This window comes from Pollachius pollachius, assembly GCF_949987615.1.
Source record: "Pollachius pollachius genome assembly, chromosome: 2".
Lineage (NCBI taxonomy): Eukaryota > Metazoa > Chordata > Actinopteri > Gadiformes > Gadidae > Pollachius > Pollachius pollachius.
Genome location: NC_136935.1, coordinates 18,546,231 through 18,566,122, shown reverse-complemented (window position 1 = coordinate 18,566,122; position 19,892 = coordinate 18,546,231). Strand labels below are relative to the sequence as shown.

Below are 19,892 nucleotides of genomic sequence, written 5' to 3'. Positions count from 1 at the left end.
GAACGATGGTTGAACAATTAAAAGCTGACAGCTACACGTTTGTTTAAACAATCAAATTATATTTTCCATAGCACACTGATGGAAAATGAGCATGACCAATAATCGTTTGGGAGCGCTTGCATGTCAGAGACTTTTGAAGCTGTGCATCGGTAAGGATGCATCTTTGATTGACAACTTGCAACATTTGCATTTGTTTTTACACTCATAAAGAAAGGCATTTTGGCAAGACTTTGCACTGAATCAGGATGAGGCTAACATTGTATTTTAGTGTCGTTATTATTGTTATAATTACACATAATGTATTTCTGGCTCTCTTGTATCATCACAACGATAAGTGCCCCAGCAATGCCAACATCAATTTGTTGTTTATTTATAAATGTTATTATTTATTTATTTTATTTTTTAAAATGCCTTGGTTGTGAACGTGTGACAGATATGTCTTTGACCCTGTGCAAGCTGTACGCTTCAAGGGATTTAAAGGCATTTTTGATTTGGCTTAGCACAGAACGTCTTTAACCCATCAATTCTTGTATCCAGATACAAAAAGTAACGATAAACATAGCATGAAATATCCAGGTTGCCTAATATTTTTTCATATGTACCATGTCGCAGCTGTAATAGTTTATATTTATCCTAGTCGCTGTACATAAGGTACACTACACGGTGGCCTGCAATGTATTGGATAATCGAAAAATATCAGATATCCTTCATATGCACTTCTAGGATTATTCCGACTGAAATACATTTATAACAACACAACTTGATAAAATGTAAATGTATAACATTTATCATCAATTTATTTTTCAACTTAATATACTGATGATTTATAGATTGTTTATCAAAGGATTCCAGTTCTTGGTTCAGTTCTACAATCATAACCATTAGCAGGGCCCCTATATTAGTACTAAGAGTGATAACATCACCTTTGTATTAAGCCCTACGTACTCACGTTCTTATGTTACCTCCTATTTTGCTCTGCTGTTATTAGTCTTTTTCACAAAATGCAAAACCTTTGGCAACATATTTTATAAATAATCTTGGATCTCTCTATTGTGTTAAGAGCCCCCCCCCCACCCACACACCCACACACACACACACACACACAAACACAGACCTCAGTCCACCCATTGACCGTACTTCATTTAAACCAGGCAGACAATTCAGACCACCTCTGTTTTTCTCTCAATGCAGACTGTTAGGTATTTGTGCTACCTTAGTTTGTTTACTTTTTTAAGTTTTTATTCGAATCAATTCACACGACCGAACCACTAATTGTTATTTTTATTACCAGTGCGACAAAGTAGTGTTTTGAAACAGGTCGTCTAATAGAATGTTTACACAATTTCTGTATGATACTGAATGTTAATATAATCTTTCAACTTGCATGATGCGTCGATGGAACAAGGTTGTTAGCTGCTAATTGTACTAGAAACATTTATTTGTACTTGTCCATTTGAAATGACAGACGAGGCAGTGCTACTGCTGGGACTTTGATAAGAACAAATGTTTGTCGGGACATCTATGATATGCACAGTTCATTGTATCAACATGTATCTGCAATAACTGTCTCATAACCCCTTCACGAATCCCTGTTGCAATTTATTTATTTTTACATCACTTTTCATTGGCAACTCAAGTCCAAGAGGCAATACATACAAGTGTCTTACTCTCTTATGAAAGCCAGCATTAACATAATCATTATTATTATTAAACCACACTGATAAGTAGATGAACTTAGCTATCATGAGCATGACCCACAGTAACAGAAACCATGGCTCACGGAATGAAACACCTATACATCATGTTTATTTACAACCATTACAGGTTGGGAAGTTCAAAATGCACCACATTATGGAAATAGAAGTGATACACTTCCCAGTATAATGAGCGAACATACAACGATATTATATTCATGAACTATTCCATATGAATTGAGATGCATTTTTTTAGTGATGACACTAAAGGCTTGAATAAAGAGGGATGTTTTGTATGCTGGAAGGTGATTGCTATTTTAGTCATGTACTTTGCAAGTAGCATGAAGAGGTGCTGAAAAGAGAAATGAAATAGGCAACGGGATATGATGAGTCAGTCTATGAACTTGCAGTAGTTCTTAAGCCACATTTGTAAACGGTCTATAGCCCACCATCTATCGATGAAAAACGAATTGCTTGAATGCAACACTTGAAAGTGTTGATCATTCACTATTCTCCCTACAGTACATGGGGATGGGATTGCATGATGGTGGAGCTTCAGTCCAGAGCTTGAAAAGCAATATCTAGAACTATTGTGTATCATTATAATGTTGTCCCAACTAGAAGGGACATCTTGCATAATGCGGCATTGCTTATTTTGAATAAGGTGTCCCATTATGAACAACATGGCTGCAATCATAACAACATTGCCATCACTACTTTTGCTTAACGTATTACACTCATCAACATTCAGTCAGTTATTACTGTCGGTCATTACCATTGCCTGGTATTTAAAAGCATGCAACTGTGCCTTCAGGAAAGTCCCCTTATAAGTCATGCCCAGTCCTGCAGTAAATTATTATAGATGGGAGGAAGCATGAATCTGGAAGTTGAAGAGGATATTTCTATTTTTTGGTGGTCAGCTCTAGGATGTGCCTACCTTACCAGACTTCTGGATCCACCAATTATACTGGAATGAGTTGTTTATACGAAATTTGATAATTTTGGCTGCATTATTCTGTCATATGTAAAATGCACATGCCTGTAGACGTATATATATATATATATATATATATATATATATATATATATATATATGTATTAAACACACGATTTCATGTATTCAGAAAGGTATCAATGGCAAGCACATTGGAATACTTAAACTGTGATACTGTTCATAATAAATATTTTATTAATATATATATTCTATGCCGTTTGTTAACACTATGACACCCTTGCAACTTGCCTTTGTTTTTGTCTTATCTTTGGCCCTAATAAGGTTACCTAATTGACAAGCTAGCCAAGCCGTGTATCAGCCGGTGTATTGTGTGGGCTTATCTTCTTACGGTGGCTGCGCCGTAGACTTTGGTGCTCATTTAAGAAGATTTCTTTGTGACCCAGCAACCTTATCCTACTTAATACCACAGCTTCAATAATCCACTAACCAAGAATAGCGAGCGAGTCATGAAACCCCTAAGAGCTGATCAAGCACAGGCTCTGCTGATTACCAACGCTAAAGTATGAAAGCTTTGGGTTTTGTCCTTTGGATAATTGCATAAATGTGTCAATGACAGAAATTGGAAATGTTTTACATGTCACCTCTCTACCATATGGGTTTAAACTATATTTTATTTTAGCTGATTACTGGTTTGGGATTAAAAAAGCATTTATTTCAGAAACTGTTGAAAAAAATAAAATAATTGTTACGAAACATCCATCATACATTTCCACAACAGAACAAATATAGCATTGCAATGATCCATTTAACAAACCATAAAGGATATCTAGACTTGCGTTAATGCTAGCGTCATGATTAAGCATCATATAAATATATCTCATATTTCCTTTGTTATAGCATCTTTGTTTGTTTTCGCTTACACTCCCAGTTCAAACCGATATTCAGTGTCGCTTTCAGGATTAGAAAACAAATTTAATACAAACAACGATTGGAAATGATCACGATTAGCAACTGTGCTGAGGTTGAATGTGTTGAAGCTGTGCTGGCCCAGGCAGCCTCCTGTTAGCCCTCTGAAGCGGCCCGGCGTCGCTGGAGGTGTCTGGCTCCACTTCAGTCCGGGGGAGTTTGGTTGGGCCCTGCCTGACAGACGACACCCTGGCTGGGGGCCCGAGGAGCCGCGGACACCGGAGCCTGCTGAGTGGACTAACAGCAGTTCTCGTCGACCTTGTTACTGTATAGGGGACTGTTGGGGTGGGGCGGGGTCAGGGTGCGCGTTCCAGGCCGACCTGAGCGAAGCAGTACAGGAAAGCCAACATGGGTGGAGCGATGGTTGACCAGCCTGAAATAAAATGGAAAATAAAGGCTCAGAAGTTGAATAAACACAGATATCTCATACAGTATATCCTGGAGGACGTCTTTGTGAAAATAACACACAATCTTCCTTGGTTGAGAAGTTGGCGAGTGCAGTGTGATTGACTGTAACCTTTCCGGCTTTCCCTCCTGTCTGCAGCTGTCTGCAGCGGGCTCCCCACCGCCTGCCCCTCTCTGACCTGCACCTGCCACCACAATGCATCTCAATCACCCATTCTTCCCATGTGCTTCACAATCCCGTTTTTACATGCGCCCTAACGGCGTCGTGCATACACGCAGGAGGACGCCGGGAGGCTTTTGTCCAGTTTCTCCTCAGTAAAACCGACAGGTATTCATTGTGTCCATCGTCGTTCCAAAAACGTCAAAAGAGAAAAACACAAAACCATGATGTTCCCACAAAAAACCTAAAGAGTGAAAAAAACCTTTCCATTGGAAAGGTTTTTGGAACATGTTTTTCTTGACTACCTTGACATTTCAACGAGGAACCGGAGCAAACTACTCTAAGCTTCAAGGTTGTAAGGAACTTTTACAAAATGTATGTGTTAAAAAAAATTGCCTACAATACCTGCAAGACAGGGACTGTACTAAACCAGCCCCTTCGCTTAAAACTGGTATTATTCATGTTTCACGAAAAAAAAACTTTGTCTAATGTAATGGATACACTGGATCTATTGGAGTCTTGCCTGATTGTTCTGATTTAACTGAGAACGGCATTTGCTTTTCAAGTGGATAAGAATGAGTACAATGTTCCTTAACATATTCAGTCAGCCATTAATCAGCATATCCCAGAGGCTCCAATCAGTCCCCTCTGTAATAACTCATCACAGTCGTATTGTGTCGCCAGTCAGAGGGTCAACTTCTGCACATTTTAACAAAATAAATCATCTTAACTTCATTCCAACTGTGCAGTTGTTCATTGTAGCCGGAGAAGAAGGCCCAGTGAAACACACATGCTGTAAAAGCACACACACACACACACACACCCCCACACACACACACACACACACACACACACACACACACACACACACACACACACACACACACACACACACAAAGTATATGTGTATCTGCTTATACTGGCAGGCAGCCCTCCTAAACTCATCTCAAGCAGGCTGATTTCAAATCATTGATCTGGTTTTAATAAGATCACTGCTCTCCCTTGGTGTTTTATGAAGGATACTAGTGAAACCCCTTGCACTTAAAATCAAAAGGTTCAAAATGTCAAAACTTAATGGTGCAATGTGTAAGAAAAAAATGAACTACAATTGTCAACAGAATGTGAAGAAGAACCATGTCATGTCAAAGACAGCTATGTATCGGGTTGCAGAGATCTTTACTTAAGTCAGCAGCTATCTGAGCAGGCCAGGTCCTTTACATCTCGTAATACCAGTCTGTCCCTTCAGAGATCAGCCTCATTCCAACATTAGGACCAAAGCAGCGCTGCTCAGAGGGCCTTCCCTAACCCCTGGTCAATCACGACAGAGAAATAAATGATAGAAATAGAAACAAAACCAGGGTTAACATTGTGGTCCACTGCTGGACACAGCTCTAGGCAATAAAGGCTCTGACCCGCTAAGCGTCAAACCGCCCCCAATAGTGGTCAAGTCAGCTCTGATTGTCGTGTAGTGGGTCTCTAGAGACATATTTTAAGGCCCCCCATACAGTCGGGAGGGCAATTATTTTTTTCAAACCGGTTTGACATTATCGGGCCGACTCACGAGAGCGACTGAGGTGAAATTGGGGATTACAACCGCCAATGCAAAAATACATACAGCCCGTTTCTCGTACAATGTATGGATGACTGAGGATTCAAATGTTGAAAAACCAATGGTTTTCTCCTTGTAAATGGGAGTGTGGAGGATTATCTCGGCCAAATCTTACACATTGCACATTTAAATAGGAAACACCTTAAATAATGTTTTTATATAAGAGTGAAGTTGTTGGTTGGTCGTTAACAAAAGATAAAATGTGATCATGTTGAAGACATTGAAAACATACATACATACATTTTACTTTCTTCCAGTCAGTGACCGAGAGGACGGCAATCTGGGGGATTGAAACTATAAATATTAACTGTGGGTGTGTATTTTAATGATGGCTGGTTTAAGCCGCCTCACCTGGCCCCAGTAAGGCTGATTGGACTCTGGGCCTGGTGAGGTCGCACACCTGTTGTACCTTGAGTAATCATTAAGTAATCAATGGCTGTGTCTCAATTCAGGGGACGTATCCTTTGAAGGACGCGGTCTATGAAGGTGTGGCCTTCGTAGACCGTGAAGGCCGGACTGAAGGCCGAACAAACGTTTTTAAATGAGACAGTCTGCCCTACGGAGCATTAAAAGTTTGCGTAACAAGCCGGTAATCAACTTTACCTCGCGTGATGACGCGCCGCTCCTGTCACCTAGCAACCCTGACAGCTGCGGTTCAAACCGGACGGCGGAGGAGAAATATGGAGCCGTTTTATATAACCCACTAAGAGATGTCGACTTTCACTTAGATGTCCACTTCTTACTTTATTCTTACTTTTATTTTATTGTATTTTATTTATAATTTTCTATTTTTTATAATCTTATCTTCTATGCTTGTAATTTCTATTTGTACGGAGCACCTGGAACAAAACAATTCCCCCCCGGGGATCAATAAAGTTTTCTGATTCTGATTCTGTTATATAATAATTATATAAAATATAACGTTAATTAGTTTAACATTATATGGCTTATTAAATATATATTTAATATATATTTAAATATAAAAAAATGTTTTTACATAGTTTTGTCATTGAATATGTAATTTGCACCCTTCGAAGGAAGGAAGCCATGTATCATCTTCTGCAAAACTTTTACATTAAACCGGTTTCAACTGCGACAACCGGAGTCCTTTGTCTGGAGGAGCCCAGCAGAAGTCACCTAGGTGGCATGTAGCACAGACCTCGCTACACTTACTTAAACCACATCCCCTAATACGTCCTCCCTTTTCCACCTCATTAAACAATTGGACATGTCTCATTTTTTTATATTTGTATGCACACTTGGCCGATGATTGACGTGTTTCTCTTGGATGACTCTTGAGAAACACAGTCAATTCAGAGATTCATAGCATGGATCAGAGACATTGCTATCAGCGTCCCTGGAGCGCTAGTCAACAGGATACTGGTGCAGATTTTAAGTCCTGAAGCCTCCGAGAAGCCTGAATAAAATCTACCCTTTTCCACATGAACTCTGCGCTGAATTAATGGCGTTTCAATGCAGTGTAGAAGAGAGATGGGTCACATGTTTTTTTGTTAGGGTGTTTGATAACACATGGGTAATTATGCATGGATGACAATGTTTGGAATAATTGGCATATTTATCACCTTCAACATTGGATAATGTGGGAATCGTGACTCCCAGATGGCCTGCTGCTTAAGGTACAAGATCAGCCAAAAATAGAGACATGAAGCAAGACATGCATTGGCATAGCAGACTCCAAATATACAAATATTGCATATTTCCTCCTGCCACTACCCTATGAGAGGTTCTATGTTAACACCTCAGCCATTCAATATTCTCCCTCCCAAAACAATAAAGCATTAATATTAATGAAGGTGGGGATCAGATAGTTGACTGGTTAGGCTGTTTTCTTCCGAGTCTAAGGCTTTGGATTAGAAAACCAAGGTCTGGGTCTTCCTGTAGGCATCCTGATGTGAGATGAAGCCAAACTGAGAGAAAAAGGGGTATAGGTGGATTTCCATATCAAAGTAATTGTGATTCTTTCTATATTATAGTTCCTGTCTGTCCACATCCATTCTACAGCGTACTATCTACCTTCCTACATACATGAACATTTAAAAATATAAACACTAAACCCTCTACATTTGTATTTCATGCACACACACACACACACACACACACACACAGACACACAAATTGTTTGGATAAAGTGTGAGGGCCATATACAATCTGACGCTCCGACCGTAGACACTCCTCCACTGGGCCGAGGCTGGCCGTAGCAACCCTGCATGGGAGCGCCAGGGAAGAGGCAGCTCACCTTGGACGAAGACACGCTTCCAGAAGAGACGTCCGACGTGCGTCCCCCCGAGGAAGAGCAGGTTAGAGAGGATAAGCATGGCGGTGGAGCCGCCTGACAGGAGGGCCGCCCCGCGCCTCTTCATGGCCGCCGAGAGGGTCCGCTCCTGGGAACGGCACCAGACCCATTATTATTATTCAAGCCACACTCTCCGCTGCGCTCAAGTCCTAGCATGCCCTGCCCCACACCCTCCTCCAGTGGCCTGTTCCTCTAACCAGCATAAAGTAGAAGATGGCCTTGGCCGAGGTCAAAGCCCTGTTTGAATAAACAGATGTTCACATAATACTGAATGCTCTCTGCACACGCATGCTTCCGTATGAAAGAGGAAGTGTACACAGAACATCATCTACAAACGTTGCATTGGGATTTATTTACACACTCCGGCATCGTTGTGCATTCTCAAACCACCCCAAACACAGAGTATTTACTGGTGACTTACAATAAAGGATTCCACGATGGAGGTTGCAAAGAGGGCCTTGAGTGCGGTCTCCACCAGCACCCCGGCCCAGTTCATTAAGGCCCAGTACTGCAGGTAGTCGTGGCCGCCGTGCCAGAGGCACACAAAGCCAAAGGCCAGGCCGGTGGCCAGGGCTTTGTAGGCAGGGCCATAGCGGGAGCCTCCCAGAGGAACGTAGATGTACCTGGGAGCAGGTGGGGAACAGCAGCATAATGGGGAACCATCATGAGTGTGGCGGGATGGACCTAGATTGATAATGTAGTGGACAGAAAAGGCCTGATGTAGAGCTGAGGTTTGGTTGAGTCACTCTCTGAGCTACCATCCAACATTACTGGGCAGAAAGGTCGGTGTCCTATAACCCTTTTCTTTTATCTGTGCCGGACACCTGGTTTGTACGTATATTTGTATGCAACTTATATCAATGTACCTATGTTACCAATCTATAGCTTCTCAGAGAGCCGAGCCGCTCGTGGTCGTACTGTATTTCAGTGAGGGGCTGGCGCGATCATGGAACATCAATGAAACCTAAAGAGGACCTGTCAGTGGAATAATTCACGTCATATTCCCCCGGGTTTTCAGTTTATTTTTCATTCAGATAGGGATACTGTTGTGTAAATGTGGACCATGGACGAGCCAAACGGCTCCATGCTTCATAATGAGCGTTTATGCGCTGCGACAGGCCTGGTATTCAGTGCTTCTCTGTGACAGCTCATCCCACTAGCAAAGCACCAGATGGTGGAATCACTCCTTTAAACTGTTCATTGTATATAGGATAACCAATTGGGCCTGTTTGTGCTGGATGGCGAATGAGCGGTTTGAAGACTGCCAACACAAAGGAAACGGTCATTCAATAAATACACAAACAGAATTGACAGTAATGTATACACAACCATTTAAATTATACGAAAACCTGAATTCTATAAGCCTCAAGAAATGGGTTCAAAAACGATGAAACATTCTATTTGTACCACATCGAAAACAATGACTTGTTGTTCGTTTGTCAAAAACAAGATTAATTTCCCACAAAAGCTCACCGCAGAGCACAGCCCGGCCCCAGAGGGAATATCTCGACCTATTGAAGGGTGAACGCTGGTATCACAGGGACCTCTCACTGGGTCCCCCGGGGCCCGCGGCCTCCTGATCGCACTGGATCCCTCTGCCATACTTACAAGCCAACATCTCTTTCAGCCCAGAGTCGCCCAGCTGGGAACTAATTATCTCGGACAGCCTGTGGCTAATCAATGTTCCTGAAAGATGAGCCAGCATTTCCTGCAGCCGTGGACGGCGGGGAGCAGCCTGCCCTGCCCTGCTGAGGCAGACAGACACTCAGCCGAACAACAAATCCATTCAGAGCCCTGGAAACTAAGCTGGTTAACCAGGTTTAGCAAACCAGACTACAATCGAATGCCTTGGAAACTACGCTGGTAAACGGGGTCAGCTCACATGAGGATATGAGGGTAAACTCAACGGATATCTATGCACATGCCCTGGATACTAGGCTGGTCAACCAGGTAATCTCAACCAATATCTTCACATGCCCTGGATACTAGGCTGGTCAACCAGGTAAACTCAACCAATATCTTCACATGCCCTGGATACTAGGCTGGTCAGCCAGGTAAACTCAACCAATATCTTCACATGCCCTGGATACTAGGCTGGTCAGCCAGGTAAACTCAACCAATACTCAACGGCCATGAAAACTAAGCTGGAGCAGCAGATAATGCAAGTGAGGATTAAAAAGCACCCTCACATCAAACAGGCTGCGGGCTGCGGTCTGGTGAGCAGTGTTGGCCGATGGGCCGGGCAATGCTCCGATGAATGAACTCTGATGAATAAACCCATAAATCTGTCTTTATTTATGCCAAACTATCCCCGGCCTCAGAGACTCTGAACTTATCAGACCCTTGTCAAATGGAGGACACGGCCACTCGACAAAAAAACCCTGTTCTTGGAAGCCTGCTAAGTCGGGAGGCAGAGCAGGTGAGAGGGTCTATTGAAACAACCGAGGAATGAGCCACTCTGATGGGGGGGAGGAGGGGACCGGGGCACGGGCAAATGATTCATGTGGCTGGCATCGACCCAACACACCTACGCGCTCATCTAGGGCTCTTCACACATTAAAGCACATTTTCAGAACTGCATTAGAAGCCCTTTATCGGCCATTTCGTGGGGGCCGGAGCGTCACGGCTCGCGCTCTGCATCCAACGAGGGATAATTACCACGGGGGGGGGGAGAGAGAGAGAGAGAGAGAGAGAGAGAGAGAGATAATGGACGTCGGTTGAAATGGAAACTTGAATTTGCAATGTTAATGTGGCCTCCTTGGATGGGTTGATAATGATTTCCACCAATGGTTGTGCGGAACAATTTGAAAACATATAAAAAAGAAAAGAAGATCTACAAAAAAATATATATATTGTATCTTTATTATATGGTTCCTTCATGAAATGGTAGTAAATAATCAGTTAATGTCAGCTAGATGGAATTATAATTAAAGACAACCAATTAAGAACTAATAGGTCTAATGAATATAATATTAATAAATAGAGTATGACACTTAATGTTCCCCATAGGAGCTTCCAGCTCCTATGGGGTCTGTTTAGCCCAGTGTCTGTCATTAAAAGCTGACAAACTAATGACATGTGTTACAAACAAAGTAACACACCAAACTTATACATTATGTCCACATTTCATGTGCGCATATTTAACAAGCCGATATTACACCAGGAAGGGGGAAAATGGGAAGTAAATAATTTAACTGTAAAACTAAGTCACCCCCTATCATTATGAATAATGCTGAACTTTAAAATGTACTATTTTGCAGGAAGTTGGAGATTGACACCTTTTAGAAGGTGAGTGTATTCTTTGCTGCATCATTTTCTACATCGCTGGAAATGAGCTGCTTGGCAACAACAATGAACTGCCTGGAAATTAAATTTGTCTCACATTAACAAACAAAAGAAGCCCTCCATTTATTATTTTTTTTTTCCATTTGAAAAGATTCAAATCGATGTGAAAAACAATGGATTAACATTTGAATGTGAGCATCCAGAAGTCCCCGAACAGGGAAGTGTCTCTCACCTGATGAGCCAGCGGTACAGACCCTCATCAAAATGCCTACAATGAGAAGAGGAAGGGAAAACATCGCTATTGAATCAGACATTTACATACTGATATAGACCAGGCTCAGAAACACCTGAACACCCTCAGCAGTGACAGAAATAGAGCTCTGTGTGTGTGTGTGTGTGTGTGTGTGTGTGTGTGTGTGTGTGTGTGTGTGTGTGTGTGTGTGTGTGTGTGTGTGTGTGTGTGCTCAGGGCACATTAGGAATTGAAAGGCCGTCTCGTAACCGTGCTTATAAAGCATCGCTGGCCGTCCATAAAGAGGCTTAGCAGCGTTACGCTTTACTCCGTGGGGGCAGTTGGCAGTTGGCCAGTCAGCGGGAGGGGGTGGGGGGGTTCTCTGTGTCAGCACATCAATCTGGGATTAATTTGATCCTCCTACCTTTACGCCTTAAACCCCACCACCCTTAACTGACTGGGGTCTCTCCGGGCTAGGAGGGTTATCCCTGACGCTTACAGCTAGAAACGCAAACTAGTGGTTAGATGGAGCCTGGGAAATACAGAGCTGATGTTAAAAGGGACAACCCCCACTCAGAACAACATCACGTCAGCTCATAAATTAGTATTATGGCACTTGCTGGATTAATTTTGTATTTTACAGTGGGTGAAATGTAGCAAGATTGCTGGCCACTTGGAAATACAATAAGAACAAGCCGAGACCCAATAGAGCATGTTCATCCAGTCTCATGATTAACTTCTGTTTGGGTACTAAACGTGTTCCTTGGAATATTTTTGATACTATTCTGAGAGGAGGAATATTGAGCCCTGGATTTATTTCACAGGAGAAAGACCACACAATAATAACGTTTTTATTGTTTACTTGAAGGGAATGTTTGGCACAATCTTCCAGGTATCCCCTACAGAGAAGAAGCACGCGTGGGTGTCAGGGCGTGTGTTCTTTCACATGGCAGTGAATGCTCTGGGAAATGTCAGCTTTGAAGAAAGAATCTGTCGAACACTTCAACATAACCTTACTGACGCTAAATAACAACACAAAAATTCTAACATAGGAACACAAAGAATACAAAAGATACAGAATACAACCTTAACAAACCCTTTATTGTCCGCAGTGGATTGGGAAAGGGAGGTTAGCTTTTATTTATTTGGTTTGTTTTCTCTAGAAAAGGCTGCAAATGGTTTTGTTGCTACGCCAACCAATTGTTCTGATTGCCACAAATGACAGGAGATGAGATAAAGCCCTGTGATCGGAGCATCTGATTGTTGCAGTCAGTAGACCACTTGAGGTACTCCACAGGGGTTTTACCTACCCCTCTAGTCCAGGAACACCGACAGCACATCGCACGATGAAACTAGCAATGTGGAATTACATTATATATGTGCAGGCCATCATAGGAAAGGAGGAAGACCTTGGTAGCTAGAAAGAACTGTTTATCGGAGAAGGATGAAACAAGTTTGGCCCTATTGGCTAAGTAAATGAGATGAGGCTATGGACTGCATGGGGTGTTTTAAAAAAAGATTCCAATTTTGAAAGGGACTTTAGACTAATTGTGGTTCAGCTGGCTGACGTATCTCTCTCAAGTCAAGCCCTTATTTCCAACAGTTACAAATGAACACAGAATTGCCTCAATGTCTATTTGTATGCCATCTCATGTAATTGCTCAACTGCTTGTCATTTTAGTTTGTAGTAGTATTCGGGTTTGCCTGAAGAAAAACCAATGACCCAAGTCATCAAATAGGATGATGGATGTCAACAGACACTTTGAAATGCTGCAGAGAAAAGTAAGCCTGTGCAACTTTGTGGAATTTGATTTATATCAAAGTACCATTCAACAGTATAGATTTTAAGACTGCGTAGGAAGGCCTTTTCTCCAGCATAAATGTCTGCAATTTTGTGTGTTCCCATAATAATGCAGCTCTGCTTTTCACAATAGAATCCTATCATTAACTCTTTTAAAATGTGATAACAACATCATCCTATCGAATTTGTACCCTTATGTTGCAAAATAGTAATTCTCCTACTCAGCAGATACAACGCAGATAATATACAATAATCCCCACACAGGGTTGCCATTGTGTGTTCGTGCGTGTGCCCGTGCGTGCGTGTGACCCACCTCCACATGCCTGTGAAGCTGTGCATGGTGCTCACGCAGCGGGGCAGCGCGGGGGGGGACAGCCGGTCCACCGTGGCCAGCATGGAGGGCAGGCCGAACAGCACCAGGTACTTGACGTAGAAGAACTGGACCAGAGCCAGCGCCAGGCCGCCTGCCGCGTGACACCAAGTGGATGGGGGTCACATGGGGTGAAACCAAAGGCAGACAACAGGAGAAATGCTTAGATTGAGGTTTAGGGAGGTGGGACAAAACATGTGCATGTCCGGACCATTTTTAGACATAGAAACTCCCCTCGGGATCAGGGGTGGTGAGCCGGTGTGTAAATGCTTGCGCTTCCTTCTCGCTAAAGACAAAAGCTGATGAGAAGTCATTTCAGTCGGGGAACCCGAGTCGATCATGTTCGATAAAAGCTGCAGAAACAATAAATCCAACTCCGATTGGATTGCCATTGGATATTCCTTGTGCACCTGTACGATTTATTATGTGTATAGTCCACGTTGTTTACCAAACCATTTAGGATAATTTGTCAGAGTGAGGAGACCTTCGAGTTGTTAGCAAAAAATGAGTTTCGCATTTCTTGCGAGACATTTTCCTCTGACTCGCACCCTTTGTATCCAGACAAGGGTCTGAAGTGACCCAGCTGACTCCTGTACATTAAACCCTCCTTAATGATGCAGCGTGGGGGGGCGGGGGGGCATACCCAGGGCCCAGGGAGGGAGGCTCTCTAAGTAGGTCTCATTAGCCTGGATGGCGTGCATGTACATGGTGTGGATCATGTACTCTGCCGTCAGCCACCACAGGACGATCCTTCCCGTTCGGAGAACCACGTAACGGAGGACGCCGTCCACGGAGAAGCTCTCCCCCGCCGAGCGCCGCATCTACAGAGAACAGCCACAGGTCGTTGGCATTGTGTTATACTTACGGCCCGCTACTCGCTCTGTATGTGGGGCGGGTGAATGTGTAACACGGTTTAGTTTTTCATTCAAGCAAAACCAAACTATAAATGTTCTGTTTTAGATCAAACGTGATGTTGTGGGTTGCATAGCAATGCTACGGACTAATCCTGGTCCAAATTGCGACCTATATGCACAATGTTTTAAAACGTATATATGGATAATATGTAAAAGCAGACTCAAATTTCGAGTTTAACGCATGCTGCCACGTGAGTGACCAGCCATTATGGGTTCCAGGTAACGTTGATCAAACATTCGGGCTATATCCCCAAAATGAGAGTAGTACTGAGAAGGCCCTGGATTACCTGCTGTGTGTAGTCCTTGAAGGTGATGATCGGCCCATTGTAGAACAAGGGATGGTAGAAGGAGTAGGACAGCAACCAGAAGAGCTGCACTACCCTGACGGCCTCCAGGGGGCGCCAGCAGTGCTCCAGGCTGAAGCTGATGATGCGGAGGCCGCAAACCGCCACGCTAAACAGCAGCAGATAGTATTCCTCTTCTGTGTCATACCATGCTCTCTGTCGGGGGAACGTGCATTCATTACTTCTATTATTAGAGTCCTATCCGTCGCCAGAAGGCATGGGAAAATAAAAGCACGCAAAGAGAGCGTTTCTTTGGTCTTTCAGTAGAAAACTGTTGAGTAAGTAGAATACATTTTAAACGTATGCTGTAAAAGGGCTACACTGACCATCAGATACATAAGCCTCTTTCACAACATTTTAGACAAGATAGATGGATTTTCTTTCTTTCTATTTTTCTTCGTTAATTAACCAAGATAATCAACAAAATACATTGAGATGATAAATACTTGATGCCTGAAGCCTGATGAAATAAGCAAGAATAAATACCCTGAATAGCATACAGGTGAACCAGAGGTAAACTCAGAATGTTCAGTCTGATATCGTGTTAGTATCTTCCACCATCTAGTGCTCACATCTTTATATTACAGACCAACATTCATGCCAACTTACTATATTCCTGCCTGTTTCTATTTGAAGAGAGGAACACAATATATTCAAATGATCCTAGACTGGCTTCTTTGATTGTATCAAGATATGAAAAATAGGTTGCTGTAGGTGCTGTAGATTAGATTCAAGAGTTGTAAAGAGAGAGACCAGAAATTGCCAGAAAAAAGCAAGATGTCAACCTGGAATACATATTCTCTCAGAGCATTTGATTCACTAATAGCTGATAGCTTTGCCATTTCTGACAAATAACACTTAAATAATGACTCTAAAACACCCTTAAACAGAACGTAATGGGAGACTAAACATTAAATTCCAGTACTGAAACAAAAGCTAGCAATATCTATAAAAATATATAACAAGGCTGTCCTGTTATTGTAAAAAGATGAACGACAGTGTTATTAAATAACCTCGTCCACCAGGGACTGTGAGCATATCATTTTTTAAGGAAACATCTGGTCAATAGTTGTATTCAACCATTGTTTCTAATGCTGCATTTGCAGCAAATTGATTGGGAACTGTTCAATGGACGACGTTCCACTATTGAAAAATAATGCACAGCCATGAACTTTATACAACAATGAGGAAGTATTAAAAAACGCTTGGGTATAGTGATAAAAAAAATGCACACCCGTGGAAGGTTATTGATCCATAAGGATCAAGTATTAAACAGTGCTGTGGTATAACGAAAAATAATGCAGCTTCATGGAAAATGATTGACTAATCAGAATCGAGTATTCAACAAGCCGGTGGTCTAAACCCCAGTAGTTAGTAGCCACGACATTACAAATGTTGAACATTGTCTACTTTATTAGAGAACAAAAAAAATAAATAATAATAATATTAGGATAATATTACTAATTATACAAAAAAATATCCTCATTGTTCTGTAAAGTTCATGGGTGTGCATTATTTTTCATACATTTCATGTTCTATATGGCCTGCACTTTGTAATGAGGACCTGTCTACCTGTATCTTGAGCAGTGAGGGGATGTGGAGGGTGGAGAGCGACAGCAGACTGCAGGCCCAACACAGGGCCGGCCGCCGCAGCTGAGCCACGATGAAGGACAGGCCAAGGTGGAGCAGCAGCACGCACAAACCCTTCAGCCCCAAGACACCGCCGGCCGCCAGCAGGCCGTACACCAGCAGCACCGGCACCCTGAGCTGTGGAGGGAGACCAGGGGAAGAGAGGTTCTGGAAATGAGGTGAAATCGTCATAGGGATAGCTGCATTATCATCAGATAAATATCATCAGATAAATATACAATTTAAAAAGCAGCTGCCTACAAAACCCATCACATGGAATCATTTGTTCCGTAGGTCTATTCATGGCCCAAAATTAACTTGCCTTATTTCCCTGCCAAGCAAAGGTTTTAAAATTATATTTTTTTTACCTGCCAAATGGTCGATTCTTGTTGCCATAGGCAGTGGGAGGTTTTCATGTTAGATCCTGGGCCTATGCCTTATATATATTTGCAAAAGGTTTGGAATAGGAAAGAATACTGATACGCCAATGATAAATCTCATTGGAAGGTTTTGTATGGTTTCTATGTTGCAGAGTACAAAAAAATTGACATCATCACTGCCCAATTGCTGCCCAAAAACACAAATTGAGAAGGAAATCTGCAAAGCTAATGTTGAAATTATAGTACAACTTTCAGATGTAGCATTTGCATTATTATACTAGCTGTGATGCCTTTAGACGGGTGTAGAAAGGCAGTTTCCTCTGCCTACCTTGGGTATGAAGAGGCCCGTGGAGATGGAGAGCAGAGCATGGCCGGTCAGAGACCACAGCAGAGACTTCCTGCTCCACTCAGTCCAGAAACTCCACTCAAAGTCTGCAGGGTCCTGACAGAGACCCCCAACGTCACTGTGTGCTCAGATGTGGGCTTCAGGACTCATGTCTACACTATATCCACGTAAACACTAAATACTACCATTTATAAAAATGCCAAGATATATATATATATAACGGCTTACATTTATAGTTCAATTGTTACAGCTTCAGTTATCAGTTACTTGCCTATTACTAATATGGAACCAAAGGCATCCTGTGTACTGAACAGCCTGTACAGTTCACTAAACAGAAAATACTTGGAATTAATTTGGGGTTTGATTGGGGGACCTCAATATCCAACAAAATGTTTTCAGTATCAGGCTGTAGGCTTAGGATTTCCAGTAATAAGTCCACTCAAGGAGGAATGGATTAACATTATATTTACAATTCCAAACTAGATATTCTTTATGCACTAAAGTGTGTACTGTCTGAAACTACTGTCTGTGTGTACGGTATCATACCCTCCTTAAGCCTGGAAGAAGTCCTGGTTCCAGCTGAAAATCTCTCTCCAATCCTGTTTTGTGTTCTGTGATGAAACATGATGTTGTTTGCTATTGGTTAGTGCTGAGTGGGTTCTGATGGACAGTTCTTGGGTGTATTGCAAGGCTTTAAGTGTTAATTTGGGCCTAGGAAGGGGAAGTAGAATAGGCAAATGTATAATTTTAATCAAATGTACTTAGTTTTCTTTACCTTTGGAGAATCTGTGCAGTTGATAGAAAGAGTAGAAATGAGAACCAAAGGAGAGTATCCAGTATATGAGGATCTCTGTCCGTGGCAGAGCTGCCAAACGGCTTACTGATCCAGAAGCCATCAGAGTGTACCTAAAACATACACACACACTCTGCAAGCCTGTCCATGGTGTTCCATTGACCTGTGCACGCGCCAGCACGCACACACACACACACACACACACACACACACACACACACACACACACACACACACACACACACACACACACACACACACACGGTCATGTCATACCATATCAAAGTCATACCTACAGCTACAAAAGCGATAAATTGGCATTTCCTCCAAGTGTTCCCTGTGGATGCTTCGAAAGTATGCCAATGTTACAAACGTATATTAAGTTGTGAGATTTAAGTTGTCTTGAGAATAATGTATTTTCTGAGGAGCAATTATGATTGTGTAAGGACCGGATACAAGTGCCCGATGAGCCAAAGGCCAGGTGAAAGTTAGTGATGATGTTAGTGGGGCTGTCTCCTCTTCCTAGAACACACACTATGTAACCATCTCTGATATCACTGACGGAATGCAACTTGGCTTACCTTCCTAAGTGTAAAACTCAACAATAGCCTCGTGCTCTAGAAAGTTCTTTGGCTAAATTGACCAAACTGCAGTCAACGTTTTGCACAGAGCATTAACACCCCGTAGAGTACAGAACTTAACTGACAGATAGGGCATACGCTTTCTATTGAATGCTCCTACTGAGGAAGAGCGTCGGGTCGGTAGAAGAGCGGCTCCAGTGGGGTCGAATCAGAAACACACTTCCGGTGCCAGCTTGTCCACATATTTCAAAATAAAAGCTTGCCAATTTTTTTCATTGTCGTTGAGATATTGTTTTTATTTTTAGAATGTCCTGCGAAGGCAGGCACATCTTTTTGACAATGTCATGAACGTAATGAGTGGATGCATATAAAAATGACGATACAGCATTTTATTCTGTGGCTCAAACCAGATGCATGTGAATTACATATAACCAATAGATGGCCTCAAACGGTGAAGCCGTATATTTTATAACTGTTGTAATATGTATATATACATTTGAATATACAGTAGGATACACAGGAAGTTGAAATGGAGATAATTTATTATGGATAAATGATGTGGGGGTACAGTTGCTCAGTAGCAAGACATTTTACTTTCAAATGAAAACATCACATTTCACCATTATTGTGAAGATCTGACTAAATGTCACTATTGTATATCCAGACCATTTGTCATTGCACATTCCAACATATTGACATAACATATCATCCACTTAATAAAATTATAAGCAACAAAGAGCAAACCAGCAACCACAAAGATAGGCCATTTTACCTTCAACCTCCTCTCATTCAAGGGTCAATCCTCCATCTTTTACAAACCCGGTGACCAACATGTAGTCCGACTTGTGAATATGGACAGGATGTGACATTTCAGTAAAGATAGATTATTATATGTTGAATAATATCCTTTCCCAGTAGCTTATTACATGCCAATACATTCCTACATATCTTTGGTTATAGACCATAATCAAGAATTTTTTTTTGTTGCCAATTGAAAGAAACCTATCCATGGGTATAAATATCTGAGCGTACCTATGAAGCGTGGGCATGCTAAAAAGTGTGCAGCTCTGTAGGCATGCAAGCATGTTTATGTGTTGTGTGTGTGTGTGTGTGTG

General features: G+C 42.1%; 1 protein-coding gene across 1 annotated transcript; it reads right to left on the bottom strand.

Moving 5' to 3' along the window:
- Positions 1-3,391: 3,391 nt before the first annotated feature.
- hhat (hedgehog acyltransferase) lies at positions 3,392-18,890 on the bottom strand. The gene is made up of 12 exons (XM_079730551.1): positions 18,778-18,890; positions 18,179-18,359; positions 17,950-18,014; positions 17,386-17,499; positions 16,621-16,815; positions 14,992-15,204; positions 14,434-14,611; positions 13,734-13,884; positions 11,621-11,656; positions 8,525-8,726; positions 8,047-8,191; positions 3,392-3,988 (listed from the first exon to the last, which is right to left on the bottom strand). Exons 2-12 carry the CDS (start codon positions 18,297-18,299, stop codon positions 3,912-3,914), a joined length of 1,497 nt encoding a protein of 498 aa, XP_079586677.1. The 5' UTR covers positions 18,300-18,359; positions 18,778-18,890; the 3' UTR covers positions 3,392-3,911.
- Between the last annotated feature and the right edge of the window lie 1,002 nt (positions 18,891-19,892).

What these genes read in the sequence shown, in the direction of transcription:
- hhat (XM_079730551.1), bottom strand. Translation starts at nt 18,299, where the DNA reads ATGGCTTCTGGATCAGTAAGCCGTTTGGCAGCTCTGCCACGGACAGAG. An exon ending in TCAAGGACTACACACAGCAG is followed by an intron (nt 14,612 to 14,991) that starts GTAATCCAGGGC and finishes TGTTCTCTGTAG; the next exon opens with ATGCGGCGCTCGGCGGGGGA. An exon ending in CTGTACCGCTGGCTCATCAG is followed by an intron (nt 8,727 to 11,620) that starts GTGAGAGACACT and finishes ACCTGCTCCCAG; the next exon opens with GTACATCTACGTTCCTCTGG.